Source organism: Orycteropus afer, unplaced genomic scaffold, assembly GCF_000298275.1.
Source record: "Orycteropus afer afer isolate SDZICR_OR568_19922 unplaced genomic scaffold, OryAfe1.0 scaffold00169, whole genome shotgun sequence".
NCBI classification, from domain to species: Eukaryota; Metazoa; Chordata; class Mammalia; order Tubulidentata; family Orycteropodidae; genus Orycteropus; species Orycteropus afer.
Genome location: NW_006921756.1, coordinates 4,543,198 through 4,564,703, shown reverse-complemented (window position 1 = coordinate 4,564,703; position 21,506 = coordinate 4,543,198). Strand labels below are relative to the sequence as shown.

General features: G+C 50.8%; 1 protein-coding gene across 1 annotated transcript in view; it reads left to right on the top strand.

Annotated features, from left to right (window-relative positions):
• The window catches only part of TRABD2B (TraB domain containing 2B), a 329,047-nt gene extending 308,274 nt beyond the window's left edge, over window positions 1-20,773 (top strand). The window contains exons 5-7 of the mRNA XM_007946710.1: window positions 8,866-8,956; window positions 12,470-12,739; window positions 20,554-20,773. Of these exons, the coding sequence (XP_007944901.1) occupies window positions 8,866-8,956; window positions 12,470-12,739; window positions 20,554-20,773 (581 nt within the window). The remainder of the gene's footprint in view (window positions 1-8,865; window positions 8,957-12,469; window positions 12,740-20,553) is intronic.
• The last annotated feature ends 733 nt before the right edge of the window (window positions 20,774-21,506 follow it).

The window sequence follows — 21,506 nt, the reverse complement described above, 5'->3', positions numbered from 1 at the left end:
GCTGGCTTGTTCCCGGCTGGAGCTGACCCGGACCCTCTGGAACAGGGCACCTCTGAGTTTCCTAGTGGAGGGAAGAGCCGAGAAAACCCATGTACCCACTGCCCAGAGTGCTCCCAAGCTGCTCTGTCAGTAAATGAGGATTTATGTGGGGAAAGGAAGGAAGAAGGAAGTGCAGCATTTTAGATTAAGACAATGGGCTTCAGGTCCAAACTGCTTGAGTTAGAAACCCAGCATTTCTCCATCGGAGACGTGGAACCAGTTGCCATCAAGTCAACTCACACTCATGGTGACCCCACTTGTGCCACAGTAGAACTGTGCTCCATACTGTTTTCAGTGGCTGATTTTTCAGAAATAATCTCCAGGCCTTTCTTCTGAGGTGACTCAGGGTGGACTGAAACCTCAACTTTTTGGTTATTAGCTGAACATGTTAACTGTTCACACCATCCAGGGACTCTAAGATCCAAGTAGTCTTGAGAAAATCAGTTACTTAGCTTCTCTCACCTCAGATTTCTCCTCTATGAGCATGAGATTCAGTGATCCAGTGCTAGCACAGGCAGTCACTCCATCAATGTACAATCTTGTGCTATCATTATTATTTCAGAGTCCCTGGCCCCTAGGATCCTTCAGTGGCCAAGGACAAGATTTCCACACAGAGCTTTCTGGGCAGAGAGAACAGAAGTCCTCTGTGGCTTCTGAGGACCAAGCTAGGACACTGCAGGGGAATCCCAAGCAATAGGAATGCCTGGAGGAAGTAGGCTGTGTCCCTACCCATCTCTGGTTGGCCCACTGGGGTGCTATACTTCTAGGAAAGGAGCCTCTGGGTGTTGTGGAGAGTGAAGATCATGGCCACAACAGTCCCTATGCATGGCACTGCCCCCTGCAGTTCACAGAGCCCATAACAGAATCTGTTTCAGGCTCTCTCCACAGCAACCCTGTGCTGACCTCCAACCACCCTACACAGTCATTACAGAGTTCAGAGCCATCTGCCCTAAGGGGCAGGGGCCCATTTTGGACCCTGTCAGCGATCCCAGGGCTAGGCACACAGGGCCCAGTAAAGGTTTGTGGAATGAACACTTCTGGATCCAGACCTCTGGGTGCAAGCTGGTCAAACCCCCAGATTCATGCTTTCATTGAGGAAGGACTTAGATGAGGGGGAAAGGCACATGGGGGAGGCTTCCTCACCCCTAAACCAAATATTAATTAAAAGAGGATCTGGCCCCAGGAAATGAAAGACTCCAACACGGGATTTTAGAAGCACCAAAGGATTGGCTTGCAGGGACAGGTCTGGCAGGGAGGAGAGGGGGAAGTATACCCAGGGGAGGTCCTAAAGAGACTCCCAAGCTGGCAACCTTCAGACTCATGGGTCAGAGTCCCCCAGTACAGATTCTGCCTCCAAAATGCCTGCCTTGTGCCCAGGGAGCCCCAGCCTCAGCAGCTGTTTCCACAAAGTGCCCTTAAAACTGGGACCTGCCTGTGCCATGGCATGGGCTTGGGTCAAACCCCACACTGTCCCATCCTGCCCAGTGACACTGGGCAAGGTATTTAACTCCTATTATTGTGAGGTTAAATGAGAAAATGAATCATTGCAGTCCAAGTAGTGGAGAAATGGTAAGTAGCATTGCTTCTATTGGTAGTTGTATTCATCTTTGCATTATTAATGACAGAACTTCACCAGCTGAAGTCTCAGGGCTCTTTCTGACATCAGTTCTAGCAGCCTCTAAAGAAGAGCAGGTGATAATCTCAGATGCTAAATCAATATGGCCAATCCACAGGATGCCTGAATCCCCTCTATCCCTGACAAGCACTCATTGATCCTCTGTGTACATACCTCCAGGGATGTGACACTTCCTTAAAGAGCTAGACTGAGCCTGAGAGAATGTTCTTTGGTCCCAGCTAAAACTGGCCCCTTAGTCTTATCCCACTGTGATTCAGAATCCCAGGGCTTGTCCCTCCTGCCATTGCCCACTTGCCCTTCACTTTATATTCCTACAGCCCAGAACCATTGTTGATGGCCCACACACCGACCTCCTGCAGGAAAAGCCCTCCCTTTTATTTTCCCCTGACTTTCTTGCTAATTCTGAAAGATGTGTCCTTGAGATCCCCTCCACTGGCAATCCTTCATTGACACCCTGGTCTTGGTCCCACCCCTTCTTCCTCAGTCCCCCACGAGTCTCCCCCACCCCCATCACTGCATGTTTCTTGCTGTTCTGCTATCATTTGCATGCCCACCTTCCCTTGCACACTCTGAAGTCCTCAGGGGTAAAGTGACCCCAGCCGTTGCTGTGTGCACATGTCTTTGCTTCTGGCACAAGGCCTGGGTACAGTGGTGGCGTCATCTCACTGCTGGCTGGGCTGCAAAGGCCCCAGCCCTGCCCTGAGCTGGCCCACAAGGCAGGAGACAGGAAACTCCACTCTGCCAGTCTCCCACCCAGACACTTCTTTGGAGATGAAAAGCCATGTGGTTCCCACCCAATGGTCCATCCATCCGTTGGTCCATTCGTGGAACCCTCCCATCACACTTCCTCAGGAAAACAAACGCTGCTGTATCTTGATATCCGGCCTGCCGATCCTGGCAGCTAGATTAGCATTTGAAAGTTTCCCTTGCATTAATTTCAGACGGAACATAAATATGGGCTTGGGATTCCTCTTCCAGCAGGAGAAAACTGGAAACCCGGCATACTCACTGGAGAGAAACATGTCTGCTAGCTGAGCGCAGACGGTGCTACTTTGGAACCTTTGTGGGAACATCTGGTTCTCCCCTCCTCCCTCCACCCAGCCCCCCAACACTGTCTTCAAATTACACTGTTAATTGGTGCATTGTTCTTGCTGAACAGTCACACAATTTTTCTCCAATCTGGTGAACTTTGGAAGGTACACATGTTCCTGACAATTTCCTGCCCCAAAACATGAACTCAGGATCCCTCGCCACTGCAAATACTTCAGAGCGGGTGTATAGGAACATGTAGTGAACTAGGCCAACTTGGATGAAAGCCCAAGCTGTGGACTTTGGGTATGTTCTGTATCTTCACTGAACCTCAGTTTCCTCGTCTGTGAACTTTGATACCTCAAAGGGAGGATGAAATGAAATCATATTTGAAAACTATCATCCACTTAGGAGGCACACTAAGTCTGAGTTCATGTCCACATCATCAAATGATGAACGCATAGAGCTGGGATGGTCCATAAGACCATCTGGGCCAACCTCAAGCAGGGAAACTGAAGCATAGAGAGAGGAAGGTCCTACAGCCAGTTGACTGCTGAGCCAGGACTGGACCTCAAGTTTTTGTCCTGACCCCAGGGCAGGATTCTTTGTCTATCCTATCTTGCCTTCTGGTGTCTGAGGGCAAATTGGGGCTGTCAATCTGTATCCAGGAGATGGGGAGCAATTAGATCCAGCCTGTGCTCTGCTCACCCAGCCTTGTGCCCTGGCAATGGGCTGCTTGCATCTAGAAGAAGGGGAGCCTTTCCTTCTGTATTAAAATATCACAGGGACTACATCTACACAGAGAAGGGTGCCTTTTCCTATTGACACATTATCCTTTAAGCAGGGCCCTGGCTTAGGAATCAGGGGAGGCAACCACCAAACCCACACCATCATTTTTGAGATCTACCATAGCTCTGGTAGCATAGTGGCTAAGGCACTTGATTGCTAACCAGAAAGCTGGTGGTTCAAACCCACCAGCCACTCCTCGGAAGGAAGATGGGGCAATCTACTTCCATAGTGATACTGCCTCGGAAACCGAAGGAGGGGTTGCTATGAGTCGGGTACAACTCAACAGCACATAACAACAACAACAATCCCTCCTTCAGGCCTTGGCTAACAGTTTTTCTTCCATGATTGCCCTCCCCTACATCTGAATCCCACCCATCCTAGAGCTCCTCCTCCAGGAAGCCTTCCATGATGCCATCAGTGGAATCACTCTCTCCTCTTTCCCCTCTTCCCTCCTTCCCTCTCTATCTCTGTCACTTTGTATTACCCTCTCCCTTCCTTGTCTCTTTCTGTTCTTTGTCTTTCCTGTTTCTTGTGCCCTGGAGCTCTCTTCCCCCTTCCTGCTCTCTCTCTTTGTGTCTCTGCTTGCATCTCTGCCTCTCCCTGTGTGTCTCCGCTCTCCCCGTCTTTGTCTCCCGACTTGTGTGCCCCACCCCCACTGTTCTCCCTCTCTTTCCTCCTCTCCAAGTCCACATAGCAGATGAAATGGAACGTGCCTTCCTGTGGAGAGCTGGCCAAAGAACAGCTGTCAATGCTGGAAGCAACTCCTGCGCAGTGGCCAGGAGACCCAGGGAGCCTGGGCAAGCCACGCAGGCTGAGCCCCAACACCGTGGGGCCCCTTTGGAAATTTTCCACAACCTTCCACAGGTTCCAGGATGGATGTGGAGACTTTTTCAGGATTTCTGACCTTGGAAGCAAGCCTAAGCCCTATCTGTCAGCCCCTGGGGAGAGTATATGTTGGACCCTGACTCAAGGCAGGTTCAAGGGCCAAACTCCTAGGATTGGTGGAACCTGGAGGAGCATCACCAAAGGGCAGAGTTGGGATCCATGAGCTCAGATCTCCTGGGGATAAGATGAGATCATGGAAAGAATGTGGAGTAACAGGTTTTATCGCTCATTCATTCAACAAACATTCGCTAAGCTACCACCGTGTGCCAGACTTACCCTTTGCCCTGGAGACAAAGATGAATCAGGCATGTCCCCTGCTCTCCAAAAGCTCATGGTCTATCCTCACGTGTATTGGGACCATGTTCCGTCAGTGTGGAAAGATCATTCTAGCTGCAGTGTGGAAGCTGAACTAAACAGAACAAAGAAGATGGTTTCTGCAATGATTCAGGCAAGAGAAACTGACCTATGGGGGTGACGGTGGATGTGGCTGAGATAAGCTGCCATAGACTCTGACTCATGGTGACCCCAGGTGTGTCAGAGCAGAACTGTGCCCCATAGGTTTCACAGTGGCTGATTTTTCAGAAAAATCTCCAGGCCTTTCTTCCAAGATGCCTGTAGATGGACTTGGACCTCCAACCTTTCAGTTTACAGTGAGTGCGTTAACCATTTATACCACCCAGGGACTTGAGTCAGCGGCCGAACCCCTTAACCACTGTGCCACCAGAGCCCCTTCTTGGATAAGTATGGGATGGAAATTTGAAAGGGTCACTCTTAATTGCTTCCATATTCTCAAAGTAGCTAAAGTCCTCTGTTGAGGGTTTTAAGAAAAGTAAAGGTCTGGGACTGGTAAAGGAATTGATGGGGGCACCAAGACAGGTATTTTGTCAGTGGCTACTCAGGGCCCATCGGACATGCTGTAAAGCCCAGACTGAGGCCTCTCTGGTTGTTTCCTCCACAGTCTGTAGAAATGCTACTTTTGGAAGGCCACACAGCCCTCAGTAAATATTTGCTGCTGCTGTTGATGCTGTACAGCCTGAGGCAGGGCAGTTTTCCCTGGCAGCTCTTAAAATCCACTGGGCAGGAGCAGGGACAACTGTTGGGGTAGGTGTGAGGCCCTCATCTTTAAACTGGTCTCCAAGGAGGCACAGAAGGAATTGCTTTTTCTGCAGCAATAGATTCCAAGAGATGCTTTCTGGGAATTCCCTGCAGTCTATGGACTGGGGACTCACTGGGGTCCCCCTTTCAGCTCCCCTGAGTGTGTCCTTGGGGCAAGCAAGAGTGAAATGCCTTGGTGGCCCTGGCCCTGCTACAGAGGAAACTGCAGCCCATCACTTAGGACTACACTCTGAGTTTTTCCAAAGGACATTAATTTCTCCTGCCTCCTTAGGACTTTACAATCCCAAATGTCAGCCAAAGGGAAAACTGAGGTTGAGGCCAGGGAAGCCACTTGCTCAGCATCACAACAACACTGACTTGGCCATGGCAAGATCATGGGTCTTCTATCCTCAGAAGCACTGGAGCAGGACCAGAGCCCTGGGAGGGCCTGTTTATGCCTATATTGTCTGTGCCTCTTCTGCAGTCAGCCGCCCAAACATGCCTCCCTATAGCTGACCTCCAAGCCTTTGCACATGCTGTTCCCTCTCCCTGAAACACCCTCCCCTAGGTGCCTCCCACTTCCATCTTCACCTAATGAACTCTTATTCCATCCTTCAGTTAGTGATGCCTCCTCCAGGCAGTCTGCCCTGAGCTCCAAGTTGGACTAGATGACGCTTCATGTGTTCCCTCAACCTCTGGTGTTTTTGTCTGCATAGTGCTTAGTACCTGGGTAGAAATAACCTGATTTTCTAGACTGTGAGTGCTGGAACAGGACCCCAGCTATTCACCACTGTCCAGTACAAAATATGCACTCACAGTCAGCGCTTGTTAAGTGAATGAAATGGACAACGGGAAGGAGGGAGAAAGGAAGGAAGGATAAAAGAAAAGGAAGGAAGGAAAGAAGGGTGGGAGGGAGGGAGAAAGGAAAAATAAATTTCCCTAAGGGTAGCATGGAGCTCTGGTAGCACAGTGGCTAAGTTATTTGCCTGCTAACCAGACGGCTGGCGGTTCAAACCCACCAGCCACTCCTCGGAAGGAAGGTTGGGCAGTCCTACTTCCGTAGTGATACTGCCTTGGAAACCCAAGGAGGGGTCGCTATGAGTCGGGGCCGACTCAACGGCACATAACAACAACAACAAAGGGTAGCATCTCGGAAGGAAGGTTGGGCAATCCTACTTCCATAGTGATACTGCCTCGGAAACCCAGGGAGGGGTTGCTATGAGTCGGGGCTGACTCGACAGCACATAACAACAACAACAACAACAAGGGTAGCATAGTGGCTAAAGCACTTGACTGCTAACCAGAAGGCTGGCAGTTCAAACCCACCAGCCACTCCTCGGAAGGAAGGTTGGGCAATCCTACTTCCGTAGTGATACTGCCTCGGAAACCCAAGGAGGGGTTGCTATGAGTCGGGGCCGGCTCGACGGCACATAACAACAAGGACTCTAGTCAAACAAAAATCTTCCATGTAGAATTGAGAGTTAGAGGAACCTATAGGTATTATGGGAGCTCTGGTGGTGTAGTGCCTAAGGCATTTGACTGCTAACTAGAAGGCTGGCAGTTCAAACCCACCAGCCACTCTTCAGAAGGAAGATTGGACAGTCTACTCCCATAGAGATACTGCTTCGGAAACCCAAGGAGGGTTCACTATGAGTTGAGATTGACTCGACAGCAATGAGTTTGGTTTTTTGGTTATATATATTATATGTCCCAGTCTCTCCGTTTTACAAAGAGAGAAACTGAGGGCATTAGAGGGAAAGGTTGTGGCCTAGATCTCAGTGAGTAGTAGATCTTGACCTAGAATCCAAGTATCACATTCCCAGTCCAGTGATCTTCCACAGTGAAACCTGAGGTAGAATTCCAAGACTGCAGCAGGCCAGTTAGAGAGAACTTGTTGGGCTGGGAGACCCTGGGGATTCACAGAGCCGGTCCAGAGGTATGTGAGGCCAGTGGTGCCACAGGGCTGGAGATCCTCCCCTCTGTCCAGCCACAGCGCAGTTTCAGCCTCACCTCCTCTTTGCGGAGCCTCTCCATTCCTGACAGCTTGTCCACTTTCTATTCTTCTCAGACTTCCCTGTGGTTGTCAACATGATGACCTTCCAGCTTCCCATCTGTCACCACCCATCACAGGCAATTAGAGTCAGAGTGCAGGGGTTTTCCCCCCTGGCTCTGGGATGAGTGGTGAGCAGGAGGGGAGAGTCTCGCCTACGAATGAGGCCTCAAGGCAGACTCATGGTCTGGGAGAGCCCTGAGGGCTGGTGGCAATCATCTGGCCATCCCAATCCTTGCCCCAGATCGAATAGGATGGAGACTGAGGCTCAGAGAGGAACAAGGGCTTGCCAGTGTACTTCCCCCAGCCACTGCTGTGTGCACGGTCAGTCCATTGGCTCCCAAGGATTCTTCTGAACCAGAGCCTGTGAGAGCTTCCGGCTGTGTTCTCAACCAGCATCTGATGAAAGAGAGAATTCCCACACTCACCTGGGCTTTGCACTGATGATTCACTTCTATACCCTCAGTGCCCAGTGCTGAGTGACCACAGAGCAAGTGCATCATAAGTGTTTGTTGAATGAAGGAACAACAGATAAGGGATTGATTCAGAGACCACCTCCTCTCCTTACACACAGCTAGGCAGCCTCTAGAGGGTTCAGTTCTATGTTTGTTCTTCCTCTATATGACTGCCACTATCTGCCTCCCACAGTCAGTCTCCCTTACTTGGATTTTACACCTCAGTGAGTCCCCAGTGGCCAACCTAGGGCCTTGGTGTCATAAGTGTTGGGTAGATGATGAACAAGTGATTCTGTGGATGCTTGGACCCAGCCAGCCCAGCCAACATGTCCTGAGCATGTGCAGGGCAATGGGGCTGTGGTCCCTGCCACATGGAAGTCTGGTGAGGAGATGTAATCCAACACACAGCACCCCACTCCCACGCTAAGGGAGGGAAGCAGGAGTCAAAATTGGCACTTAGAAGGACGAGCCATAGAACTGCTGTGAGCTTGAGATAAGCTTCCAGGGGTTTTCTCAGAGCTAGACCTTGTAATGACTACAGGAATCTGTCCCAACCTGAGCAGTCTGGGTTTGGGGTCAGCTTAATGATATGAAACTCAATTATACAGCAGATAACACTTATAAACCCTTACTACATGCTAGCCTGTACTCTTTGATATCATCATAGCAACCCTGGAGGTTGCTACTGCTGTTATTCCCACTTAACAGATGGGAAAACTGAGGCACAGGGCAGTTCAACTGATGAGCAGCAGAGATGACTTGGGCCCAGGAAGCATGGTACCCAGACTACTTCTTGCCCACAAACCTAGGGCATGATGACCCAAGGCCATCCCCAGTTGCTAGTGGTCTGGTATGTGGCTGAGCCCACATTGTCTCTTATGTTTCAGGTCATTTTCTGGGGAACAACACTGTCATTGATGTCCTGCGGCAGGCAGGGCTGGAGGTGGAGCACACGCCTGCAGGACAGGGCATCCACAGGTAAGCAGCTGAGCATCTGTGGCATCTTTGGACTGGCTGGCCTGCTGCAACCAGTACACAGTCATGCCTGGCCACAGGCACATGGTCAGCTCAGATCTATGGGGAGAGTTGTGAAGAAAGCTCTGGTGAGATGGGGACTTCTGTTATCGAAGCCCAAAGTGGAGGAGATGGGGCTGTAGGGAGACTGGGAAAGAGGCTGTAATGCAATCTTAGCAAGAAGTAATGGAGGCCCAGCCAGGAGAGTGACAGTGGGCAGGAGAGGGATATTAGGATTTGAGAGATAGTTAGAATTTAGAGACTGGTGGTTGCGTGGAATTGCAAAGACACTATAGAATTTTATAGGACTCCTGGAGGACCAAGTAGATGCCCAAGCCAGGAATCAAGATGGGGCTGTGGAAGGAAGGTCAAATAGCCTGGACTCTTCCCTGTGTCCCAACCCACTCCCATGACAGCCCTACTACCCTACTCACTGCCCCAGATGGGGTACAGGGAGCAGTTATAGAGGCCCAAGAGCCAGATTGCCTGGGTCTGAAGCCTTGCTCTGACTAGATCTTCTCCTTTGCTGCCTCTTGGTCATGTCCCCAACCTGTGACTATCTTACCAGACACACCATTCCTCTCAAATAGCCAGATAGAGACCACCCTCTCTTTCTGGGGGGCTTTCATGTTTCCTCCATCAGACTAGGAACTGCCTGAGGGCAGGAGTCAGCTGTAGTCCATCTGTGGTTCCATAGCACCAGCACTGGCCTGGCATGGTGGAGGCTCTAAATAGCCACATACGCCAGTGACAGGATCCTTAATCATGGGAGTCCAATGTGGCCCATAGTCCAACCTTTATTCAGGGACAGTCTTATTAACCCAGATGGGCTGCCTGACATTATAAGAACCAGAGCCCAAAAGAAGCTATAAATCTTTACAGAAGAAAACTGCTACATCTTTGTCCTGTGGCGCAGCTGGTGGGTTCAAACCACCAACCTTTTGGTTAGCAGCCAAGTGCTTTAACCACTACACCACTAGGACTGCTTTGAATAATCACAACCAATATCTTCGACTTTTCACTCTGAAGCAGGCCCTCACTTTCAACTCATTTAATCCTCATAATCAACCTATAAGGTAGGAGCTATGATTGTCCCCATCGTATCACTCTGAGGCCCAGAGAAGTGAAGTAACTTGCCAAAGGACACACAACACATGTAGGTAGGGGAATTAGGCTTCAAACGCAGGCAATCTGGTTCTCAGGCTTCCGTAACCACTCCCTGTACCCTGTCTGGAGCAGTCACTTAGAAATGACTGAGGCCTTGCTCATCATACTGCAGAGGGGAAGCCTGAACCCAGAGAAGGGTCACCCAGAGCAGCCCTCCCATGTCTCTATGGTATTTTGGGAGACACTTGGACACTCACTTGCCTGGGGACTCCCTCCTAGCTCCCCCACCTCTTCTCATCTTCCCTGAGTCAACCTGACAAGACTACTCCTCTTGCCGGGACCATTTGAGCCTAGCACACATCAGTTTGAATTGGGCTGAGGGCAGGTGTGTGTTTGAGAGGTGGAGGATCCATGGTGGCCTTGGTGACAAGATATTCCTCAAAGCTCCCCCTCCCCCCTCCCTCCTTGCAGCCCAAGGACCTTTACCTTAAAGCTTGTTGTGTCTGTCCAGGGTAGAGAAGCCAGCTGGCCAGCATTGCTAGCTAGGCTTCTATTCATCTAAGAGCCCAAGGATTAGAGGAAGGGTCTCCCACTCTCCCCCACCCTGGGCCTACTCTGAAGACTCTCAGCCTGAGTCTCTAAGCACATGCTGAAACCCTGCCTGTGAGCACATGGGTGAGGGGTAGGGGAGGCCAAGGAGGCTCTAACAATAAAAGGCATCATTGGCCACAGGTGCTTCCTGGATCTATCTTTTTGTCTGTTTTGAATTATCTCCCCAGCAGCTGCAGCATCTCCCAGCAGCCTGGACCTTAGGAATCAGGGTTGCTGTGGGGGTTGGGGTCAGCATGGGTTGTACTGATAGCCTTCTTTCCTTCAAGGAGAGAGAAGCCCCTCTCCTCTGGCTCAGTGTGGGTGTGCAGTGGAAGGACCAGCTGCATGCTATCTTGGGTGCCAGGCTTACCTTGCAAGCCACCTGCTCAGACATAATTTCTGAAACCATTTCTCTAGCCTTGTCTCAGGGCTAGAGGTCCCCAGAAGGAAATCCATTTGAGCCATGGAGAGGAAAGAGAAAAACGGAGAAAAGCAGACGGTGTCCCAAGGCTAAGACACCCTGTATGCAATTTGTCTTTCACAAACACACACACAATCAACACTTTAATACCTATCTTACATCCAAGGCCATTGGATTGTTAGCCAACATTCGTGAAAGGCAGCCAGCCACCGTGTTAAGATTTTATCTCATTCATTCTCATGACAACCCTATGAATTGGGGTCTATTTTATTATTACTGTTATTATTACTGTTTCATGAGATGATGAAGTAACTTTTCCTTACTCATACAGGCTGTAAGTTGCAGATGGAGTGTGAGTCTGTGTCTGCCTAACAGCTTCAGCTCTACCTACAGCTCAGGCTCTACTCTGTTTAACACTGCCTACTGCCACTGAAAAAGTACTAGTACATATGTGTTGACTACGTGAACAGGTGGTTGGACAAATAACACAAGCAACAACATTAATAGCAATCATTACAAAAAATGTTTCAGCTGCCAACTTTTTGCCAGGCATGTTCTAAGGGCTTTGCATGTATTTACCTCACAATGCTCCTGTGAGGCAGATACTGTTATATTCCCATTTGACAGAGCAGGAGACTGAGGCACAGAGAAATTAGGCAATTTGCCTAGAGCCCCTCCACCAGAGTTTACAGAATGAATGAACCTTTGACCAAGATCAGATCTTTCCTGGAGACCTACCCATGCCTCATCCCATCACCTTCAACTAGTATATCACCTGCTAGTGAGGCCTTCCCTGACCAGCACCTTCTACCCTCCACCCTCCTCTCCCTGATTTATGTCTTTCTTCTGCAAAAAAAAACCATCTAACGTTCTACGTGCTTGAGTCTCTGTCTCCCATATTGGAATTAAGCCCTTACAGAACATAGGCTTTGTCTGTTTTGTTATTGTGGTTGTTGTTGTTAGGTGCTGACTGACACAGCAACCCTGTGTACAACAGAACGAAACACTGCCTTGGCCCTGCACCAGCCTCCCAACGTTTGCTGTGCTTGAGCCCATTGATGCAGCCACTGTGTCAATTCATCTCACTGAGGGTCTGTCATCTGCTTTGGTCACTGCTAATTCCCAATTCCCAGAAAAGTGCCTGGTGCCAGATAGGTGCATGATAAACATTAATTGATTGATGAAATAAATGAAAGAATGAGCCACACCTCCACCTCTCAATACAGAAAGCGGTTTTCCTGTTACTTTCACTGCCCCCTGTGGGCACGCTGGCAAGTCTCCCTGCTGAATTGCATCCCCTGCCCATGTGAACAACATATTCCAACCCAAGTGCCTTGTGTGCTGTTGCCCCATTCCAGCCCTGCTACCCGGAGCCCAGCACCCCCTCCCGAAGGGACCTCGGAGAGCCCTGCCCCAGCAACCCCAGCTGCCGCCATCCCCGCTGCTCCCTCAGCAACCCCCACTGTGCCTCCTGAGGAGGAAGATCCAGCCCTGTCCCCACACCTCCTGCTCCCCGACAGCCTCAGTCAACTGGAGGAATTTGGGCGGCAGAAGAAGTGGCACAAGAGGCAGAACAAACAGCAGCGGCAACGACAGTTCAATGACCTCTGGGTTCGCATTGAGAACAGGTGAGCTGGGAGGTGCAGCTGGGCCTTTGGACCCAGCCCAGCCTACCCTAGGCCCACCCATGGCTGGCCACAGACTGTTATGAAGCAAGCCCTGCTCTAAGGACGTGCTCCTAAGTCTGGTGCATGTTTAAGCAGACATTTATGGGCGGAAGGGTGGTTGGATTTCCCATTCACAAAGGACCACCAGATGCACCCTTCAGGGTTTGAGAGCACGAGCACATCTGACTTTTCCATTTTATTCTCAAAACAAGAGCAAGCACTGTTTTTTCCATTTTAAAGGTGAGGCTATAGAGACCTGTTCTGGTGCAGTGGGCAAAAGTCTGCTTTGCATTTAGTTTTTCTGCGATATACTGGGTGTGTAAAGTGGGGGTCCATTTGTCCCATGAACCAGGAGGTGAAACCAGTAGAAAATGGAGCAGGTGGCTAGATCAAAAGGCCATGAGCTCCCTGTGGCTGGAAAGTCTGGGCATCAGACCTGTGGCAGGAGGGCTGCAGAGGGTATGCAGCCTTGGAGCAAGGTAGGACAGATGATGGTTGATATCAATCATGGGCACTGTCTCTGGTGTGCATGAGGCTATCTAATAAGCCTTATTGGATATGAGCAGACGCAGGACCGATACTTCTCCATTCTCTTCATAAAAACTCTTGCTGCCACCCCGCACCAGCCCTCCTCAGTCTGTCCACTAAAGCTCGGATTTTAACTCCAAATTGGTCTTCTAACCTCATTTTGTAGTCTCAGTAGCAGGCAGTCTCCCTAGGTTCCACTGTCCAGCAGGAATTTCCATGGCTGGTGTATAATATTTCCAAAGCTCTTGGACTATCTCGGGGAGGGGACCATCTGTAAAGAGGTGGAGGGTTCTATCCCTTGCAGTAGCCCAGCCTGGACATCATGCTCCCAGAAGGCCCTGGAGTCCTGGAGAATCCCATCTGGACCTTAAAGATCATCTCCCAGGATTTCTTCAACATCCGTAAAAAGAACCATCTTGGGTACTTGTTAAATAAACAAAGTCCAGACCTCAGGAATCAGAATCTAACAGAGGAGGCGCCTGGGAAGCCAAATGTTGAATGGGCTCCTGTTGATTCTTACTGAGGAAACATTGACTCAACTCTGCCCTTATAGATGATGAACTGCCCGGAGCAGAAGTTGGGCTTGTCCGCTGTCACACAAGGAATCAGTGGGTGCCTCCTACTCTTTCCACTTTATGATTCTCCTTCAGCCAGGTCTCTGAGCCATCAGCTGAAGGCTGAATTAGGTCCAGTCAGCTATCTTAAAGTGAGGGAGGGTGGAGCCCATTTTAAAGATCCCATCAAACAAGAGCCCTACCCATTTTTCCTTTGGGCATTTGTTTCAAAGCGCCTGGCTTGTGTTATTGGGAAACGTACTTCGCAAGTGTGCTTGCTGGCTGGCCCTGCCTGCCTAAGGCAGAGGCATTGCTGCAGCTAGATTGGCTGCGACACATTTGGCTCCTGTACCCAGCACGGGCCGCCCCCTTCAAACCGGGAGTAAGGGCATAGAGTTACAGAGAACTTGCAGGCTGCCAGGAAGATTTGGGCAAATGAAGGCACTGGCAACCCCATAAAGAGCTCTAATTAGCCGGTCACTCAGAGCCCTGATCAACCTGCCAAGGTGAGTAGGAGACCCAGCCAGTGGTAGGTCCAGCCTATGGGGTGACAGGAGGTTGGGCTGTCAGCTCCAGCCATGGCCCCACAGCCCTAACCATGTCTGAAAGGTAAATTTCGGCAAATGACTCCAAACAGTTTCCTTTTCACAACACACGGCTCTGAGGCACAGAGCCTGGTTTCAGCAGAAGAAAACTGCTTTTCTTTGGCAAGTGAGAGTTGCTTCTTGGTCCCAACAGGTAAATTGTGGTTAGATCATTTTCCTCCATCTGGTTGGGTTGGAGAAGGAAGTCTCCAGCAATGGGCACCCTGTTTGTTTAAAGTATCTTGCTGCTTCTTGAGGAGCAGGCCCTGAACCCTCCAAGAGACCCAGGTGCAGGGCGCAGCTTCTATAGCTCTTGGTGATGTCTCCCACACCTAAGACCCCAAGCACCAAATTCACTGAGAAGAACCATAGGAGAGCTCTCTGGAGGGTGCCTGAATCATCTCTCTGGAGCTTTAATTCCATTGGGAGTTTTCTCATTTTCACCCCGTGGGTCCTGCTGCCCAAGAGGAGCATCCTCTTCTCTCTAGCATCACCTTCTACCTGTGATCCTGCAGGCCTTGACTCTTGTCCTCACACAGCACCCCTCCTCAGCTTGAGAACCCTCAGTTTTCCCCACAGCACCAGTCAGAAGTCACAGCCTTCTTGGACTCATTTTCTGGCCTCCTGGTCTTGCCACAGGCTGCTCCTTTGGCAAGCCATGCCCCCTGGCCCCAACACCTTTGGATATGCTGTTTTTTCTACTAGGGGTAGGGTGGGAATGGACATCTGTGCTAGGCACTGTGCCAGGCACTCACATTCATTGTGCCTTCCATCCTGTTGAGAGTCTTGGATGGCAGACCTCTTCTACCAAAGAGGAAACTAAGCCTCAATGGCATTAGGTAATGTATTTAAGACCACACAGTTAAGTCAGGTGTGGAGGCAGAATCCGTACCCAGTTCTAACACCAAGGTTCATATTCATCCAACACTGTGTGAATGCCTGTCTCATCCTCACCTGGTAAGCATCTCCACTGGCAAATCCATTGAGGTCTCCCTTCAAACAGCCTGCTGCCCTCTCAACCACTCCTCTATCCAAGCCTGCAAGCTCTCTCCCCCACAGTACCACAGCCCCTGTGTGAGTCTTAGTCCTGGCATGGTCACCCATATTTTAATTCCTCATTGATGTTCCTAGGCTGGGAGCCCTGGGACCCAATCTGGGTGGGGGCTCCTTGAGTCACCTGAGGTCTGGCTGAGGGTGTGTTGACAGCATATATGAGTTCATGAACAAGGGAGGGAACCCCTGGGTGGAGGGTACAAGACTTCTGGCCAGGACACCACCTGGAACAGGCTGGCCTCCCCTCACCCCTCATTACCAGAGATGTAAACATACCAGAGGAAGTTTAGAGAAGCAGCAGTCCATGGCAGGATGATTTATGGGGACCCGAGCAGGGGGCTGAGCTATGTCCACAGATGGCTGTGCAGCAGCAATGGTAGAGCTCTCAGGGAGCACCCATATCTGAAAGCCAGAGAAAGGTGGCAGGGCAGGGCATGGTCAGGACCAGCCACATCCCTGCTGTGTGCAGGCACCATCTGATGTGGTATGTGACCTGTGATAATCCTGCAGTCTTTCCATGTATGCACTTAGGGGCTTGAATGGACCCTGAAGATCCTGCCAGCTCTGTTCTCAGCATCCACAACTGGTAGAGGGGAGGACTTGGATAAATACAGAGCAGAGTGGCTTGCCCATCAGAATTGGAGTGGTAGGCATGATGGGTGTGGGCATCACATCCCTGTAATAGACACTGAGCCTTGGTGGTGTAGGGGCAGGCGGTACAGGATACCTGTGCCAAAAGGGTGTATGGCAGCTCTGGGGTTGTTGCTCTTCTGAGCCTCAGTTTCCCTGTCCCATAGTAGATGCCATGGAGGCTGCCCAGCCATACTTTCCAGCTCTGGTCTGCTATGAAACAACTGGAAAATACCACCAGACCATGTGCTGTATGCCTGTGAATGCTGTCTGTGCAGGCTGGAAGGTTGGGGGTCAGAAATGATCCAGCAAGGCAGAGGGCAGAGGGAGCCTTCCTAGCAGAGAAGACTGTGTAGACAAAGGTGTGGAAGCCAGTGTGGGCCCCAAAACTAGGAAGTTGAGCTGCAGGCAAACCAGTCACCTAGATCTCTGCCTAGGTCTGACCCTGCTTGGCCTAGAGAGGTTGCGACCCAGATCAGAATTACAGTGGGGTTTCCAGTCCCCTGACACCCTCCAGCCCAATCACACTGAGGGCTCCACCCAAGGCAGAGGTCCACTGTTCCTCCAGGCCCCAAGCTCGGTCTATGTATGTCTCCTTGAGCCCCCTAAAGAGGTCATCCAGGAAAGACCCCACCAATCCCTGTATTATCAAGAAAGCCAAGAGACTGAGACTCCCAGAACCTGGCCCTGGATAGCTCTGGGAGACCTTGTAGTGCAGAGATTCACCCCTGCTCCTGGGAGCCCTCCCAAGGGGTCTGGGGGCTGGTGGTGCTGACTGCTGACAGGCTCTCAGGCTCCAGCCCTGCTTTACTCAGCCTGTTGCTTTGAGACTTCACTCCTGGCTTCTGCTGTGGGTTGGTTTTTGCTACTTCACTGTACATGTGGGGAAACTGAGGCCTGGAGGGCAGGACTTGCCCAAAGTCATCTAGCAAACCAGGAGCAGAGTGCAGGCTAGACTTGGGGCTCCTGTCTTCCACCAGGGCCCTTCCCCACTCAGGGGCCCCACTGACTCACAGCAGATTTGGCCCCTTGGTGCCAGCCATCTGCCGCCTGGTAATGCTCAGAGTGTTTGGTTTGGCTTCAAGGCCACTTTGCCATGAGACAGTTTTCTTCAGCATGAGACTGGGAAGAGGTGGGGATCTGGACTGGGGGCCAGAGCTTTATGAGAAGAGTGGGCCAGAGAGGCCGTTGGGGGCATTTGGAGGGGCTTTTCCCCCCTCCCAGCCCCCCTCATTTCCCTGGGATGCCTTCCAAGCAATAAAAACCCTGCTCCAGCTCAGGCTCCAAGGGGGGGTTTTCATCTTTGGTTTTCAAAGTGTGAAAGAAAATGCCTTTGGGCGCCTTGCACAACATAGTTTTCATAATTCCTAGTTGGATCTTTCCTTCGGAGGGCCAGTACTGGCTGAGGCCAGTGGTTCACCCACCTCCTCTCTTCAGCCAGCTCTGTGAGCCTCCCAGCCTCACAGGCTGAAAGGATGGGGCAGGGCTTGGAAGGAATCTTTGTGGACTTTCTGTTATGTGTTTTGTTTTGTTTTTTCATTAGAAAAGAAAGAGAAGGAAGAGGCTGAGGTAATGACCTCTCGTGTGCATGGGCACTGATACCCTGAAGGGGTTGAGGCCAGAGGAGGCCTCCATCTCAGACCTTGCTTGGCAAGCCCCCACCCACAGGTTTGTGAAGTTTCAGCAAGAAGCATCCAGCTTCCCTTGTGAGCTCTCCCTCATTTTGGTGCCCATTGCTCAGTTAGGGAGAGAGCTCTGCCTGGCTCAGGCTGGGAGCCAGCCTGCCCGAGTGCCAATCCTGGTTCTTACTGCAGTTTGTTGCAAGAAACTTAATCTTCTCCAAGCTCTGGTTCCTCATCTTGGAAATGGGAATAACAATGGCATCTTCATTCTAGGGCTGTTGGGAGGATGAATGTGGACAGTCCCGTTCCAGAGTCTGCTGGCCCATCAGTGGATGTTCCTGGTTTGCTAGAGTGTTCCCAGACTCCCCAGATAGCTAGCACCAAGGAGGCGAGTCTGAAGGGGTCACAAAGTGAGGGGCATAGCATGGCAGATTTTGTATATTAGAAGGGGCATTCAAGGCTCCCTGGTCCACTTCTTCCCTCCTGTTCTACAGGCACACATTGTCTATGCAGGAACAATGTGTGCCTGTGCCCTGTATGTGTCTTCTCCTAATAGCTTCTCTGGAACCTTCTAGGACCAAGGATCATGGTACATCACAACTGTGGTCTCCACATTGTAAAGGACCTCTGTGCAGAGGCATTGCATGTTCAGTGAATTTCCAGGAGTGCAGAGTAGAGTGAGGGATATGGGGAGAGAGATGGAGGGCTCTTCTTTTTCTGAGATGCTTAGAGGGTATTTGAAGGGCACACTCCCAAAGCACAGGTCTCAGCTGAGCCATTTCGGAGGCAGGGGTGGGCTTGGTGACTTGGACTCCCTTCCCCACACACCCTGGCTGTGCCTGAGCCAGGCTGTTTGAGAGACACCTTATGGCAGTGGAGGGACCAGAGTGCAGCCATGTGGGCTGGGCTGTGGTGGTGATAATTGCAGGAACTCACCATGGTGATTATAGCCAGTCGTTAGGACCTCATGGCCCTGCATGGGGAAACACAGGCCTAGGCTGGGGGTGGCAGGGAGACTTCTACCGGCCTGGTCCTTAGGCTGATCAGGGAGGGGCTGGCTCCTGAACAGGAGAGGGTCTTATCCCCAGCCTAGCTTTCAGGGCTTAAGTCATCCTCCAACCTAGCCTCCTTCCCACTCACCAACTACTGGGAACACCCTCTCTGTGCCAGGCTCAGACCTTTCATCATGGCATGCTTAGGTCTTGGCCCTGCTCTGGGTGTTGGAGCTAGTTACTGAACCTCTTTGTGCCTCAGTTTTTCATAAGTAAAATGGGGACACTTATCTCATCATACTGTTGTGGTGAAGATTAATGTACAATAAGTGCTTAGCACAGAACCTGGCACCAAGTTTCATAGCTCCACCAGGAAGGCTATCACCCTTGTACAAGCAAGACACTCTGTGCCTTCAGGGTCCTACTGCAGCATCACTCTTTCAAGTGGCCTTGCTGGTCCCTGCATTGGATGGGGGCCTCTCTGGGTGCCCACCACCTTGTGCTTCTCCTCACATACTACCCTTTTGGGTTTGAGTGCTTTGTCTGCATCTCTACCTGCCTGCCCACTCGACCAGGGGCTCCCCAGCCCTGGCCCAGCTCTATTCTTTATCAGTTCCTTACAGCCAGAGCCTTTTCCACTTGTCCAAGGTCTCCTGTTCAACTTCTCCCCTTGTGGCTTCTCTTTGTTATGCCTGTGTTGTGGTCTCCTCTACCTCAGTACTTCTTGCCCTCTCTGTCTCTCTTTGTTCATCCATTTCCTATGCGTCTCTTTCCTGAACCCAAGCAAGGAGCCTGAGCTCTGCCTGGCCCTCACTCTCTTCCTTCAACTTTCCAGTCCCACCAGGCATGGGCTTAGTCTGCCAATTCACTCCTGCTCTTAATCTCTTTTTATTTCTCTGTCTCGTTCTCTGTCTCTGTCTCTCTCTCTCTCACCCTCCTCCCTCATTTTCATATAGGCTTTCTTGAGCCAAGAATCTCACCTGTTACCTCCAAACCATAATGCCCTTTTTATAAGTTCATGAGAACTGCATCTTCCACTAAACACACACTGACCTTATGCAAAGTGAGGCAGATCCCTAGAGCACCTGCCCCCTAGAGGAACCACTCCCACCTTCCTGTGACCTGGCTACCAGGTAACCTCTCCAGGCCGCAATTTTCTCATCTGTTGAAAGGAGATAATGAGACCCACTTTGAAGGCTTATTGTGAGGAATGGAGATATTGTTTGTAAAGTGCTGGACTCATAGTGGTTGTCTAGTAAATGATAGTTATAATAATGAGGGCAATAAAAATAGTGGGTGTTTTGTTTATTGGTGCTTATTTGTATTGTTTTGTTTTCTGACTGTTACACACTGTAGAGGGGAGAACACCCCAGCTTTCAGGGCTTAAGTTGTCCCCCCAACCTAGCCTCCTGCCCATCCACCAAGGCAAACCTGTGTACAAAATTGTGGAGACTGGATTTTACCCCCATGTGCCTACAGATGACCTCCATGTAACACCTTCATTCTTCTGCCTGGGACCCAGTCCTCTATAGTGATCACACTTGAGGCTTATGGCCCACAGGGCTGGCCTGTCTCCTGGAGCCACGTAAAACAGCCTGGCATAGGAGGGTGGGTAAGGCCTCAACAGCTCAACTGAGCTGACTATGTGGCTCTGGGCTGCTCACTCTCCCTATCTGAGCCCCTTGTTTCATCCTCTGTTTTATGAGAAAAAAATAGATCTGATAAAGTTGCATCTGAATCCCAAGGCCGCTGCCTCTTGCCTAGGACAAGGCTACTGACCGGTCACTGCACCATGTGTTTCCTCCCTTCCAGCACCACCGCCTCACCACCCCCGCTTCCCCTCCAGCCCACACACAGCTCCAGGACTGTCAAGCCTCTCCTCCAGCTCTCTGACCAGCTTCAACCCCAGGACCAGCCCGATTTTGCCAGCAGCTCAGCACCCGGCCACCCACAACCTACCGTGAGCTTCCTCACTGCCATCACTGCCACCATCGCCGCCATCTTCCTGCTACACACACTCAGGCCCTCCTGACCTTGGCTCTTCATGCAGAGAAGCCAGAGAAACAAGAGGGTCTGAAGCCACCCTCCACAGCCCCTGCCATCACCTCCAGGGCAATCCAGGCAGGACCGGATAGAACACTAGAGCTTTGTTGTACCCGAGTTACATCTTCTTTTTTGTAGAAGGATATTAATTTCCCATAGTGCTATGGGGCTCTTTTGTAAAATATGTGTCCATATTAAAAAAGAAAAAATGTATTTATTCTACCATAAAACTATTTTTATGTGGCCTATATTAATAACTCCTTAATTAAGCCCCAATATCAACCCAGGAGGTGAACCAGGTTGCCAGGACATCTGCGACTTTGTGTAGACCATGGCTTTGAACAAGCTTGCCCCTGGGTCAGTGGAAGCCTCCCATCTCTGGGTTTGGCTTTTCCCACTCTTGGAACCTCAGATGGAGGGGGAGGCAGACAGGCTTAGCTTTTGTGAAGCTGGATTTGGAAGCCAGAAGTGTGAATGCTGACCATGCTTCCATCTCCTGGATGCACCCTGGGGCCTGGGAAGATCCTTTAGGAAAGAGATTGCTGCTAATTTTGAAAACCCTAGGTGTCTGTGAACTGCCCTCCCGAGCTCTTGGTAAGTGTTTTGACCAAAGCACTGGAGTGGATGGGCAGGGAGGGAACGTTGGTGCTGAGGGAGGTGGTTCCCAGCTGCACTTGACTGATGGTTAAACTAAGGTCCAAAGAGAGAAAGGGGGTTGCCCA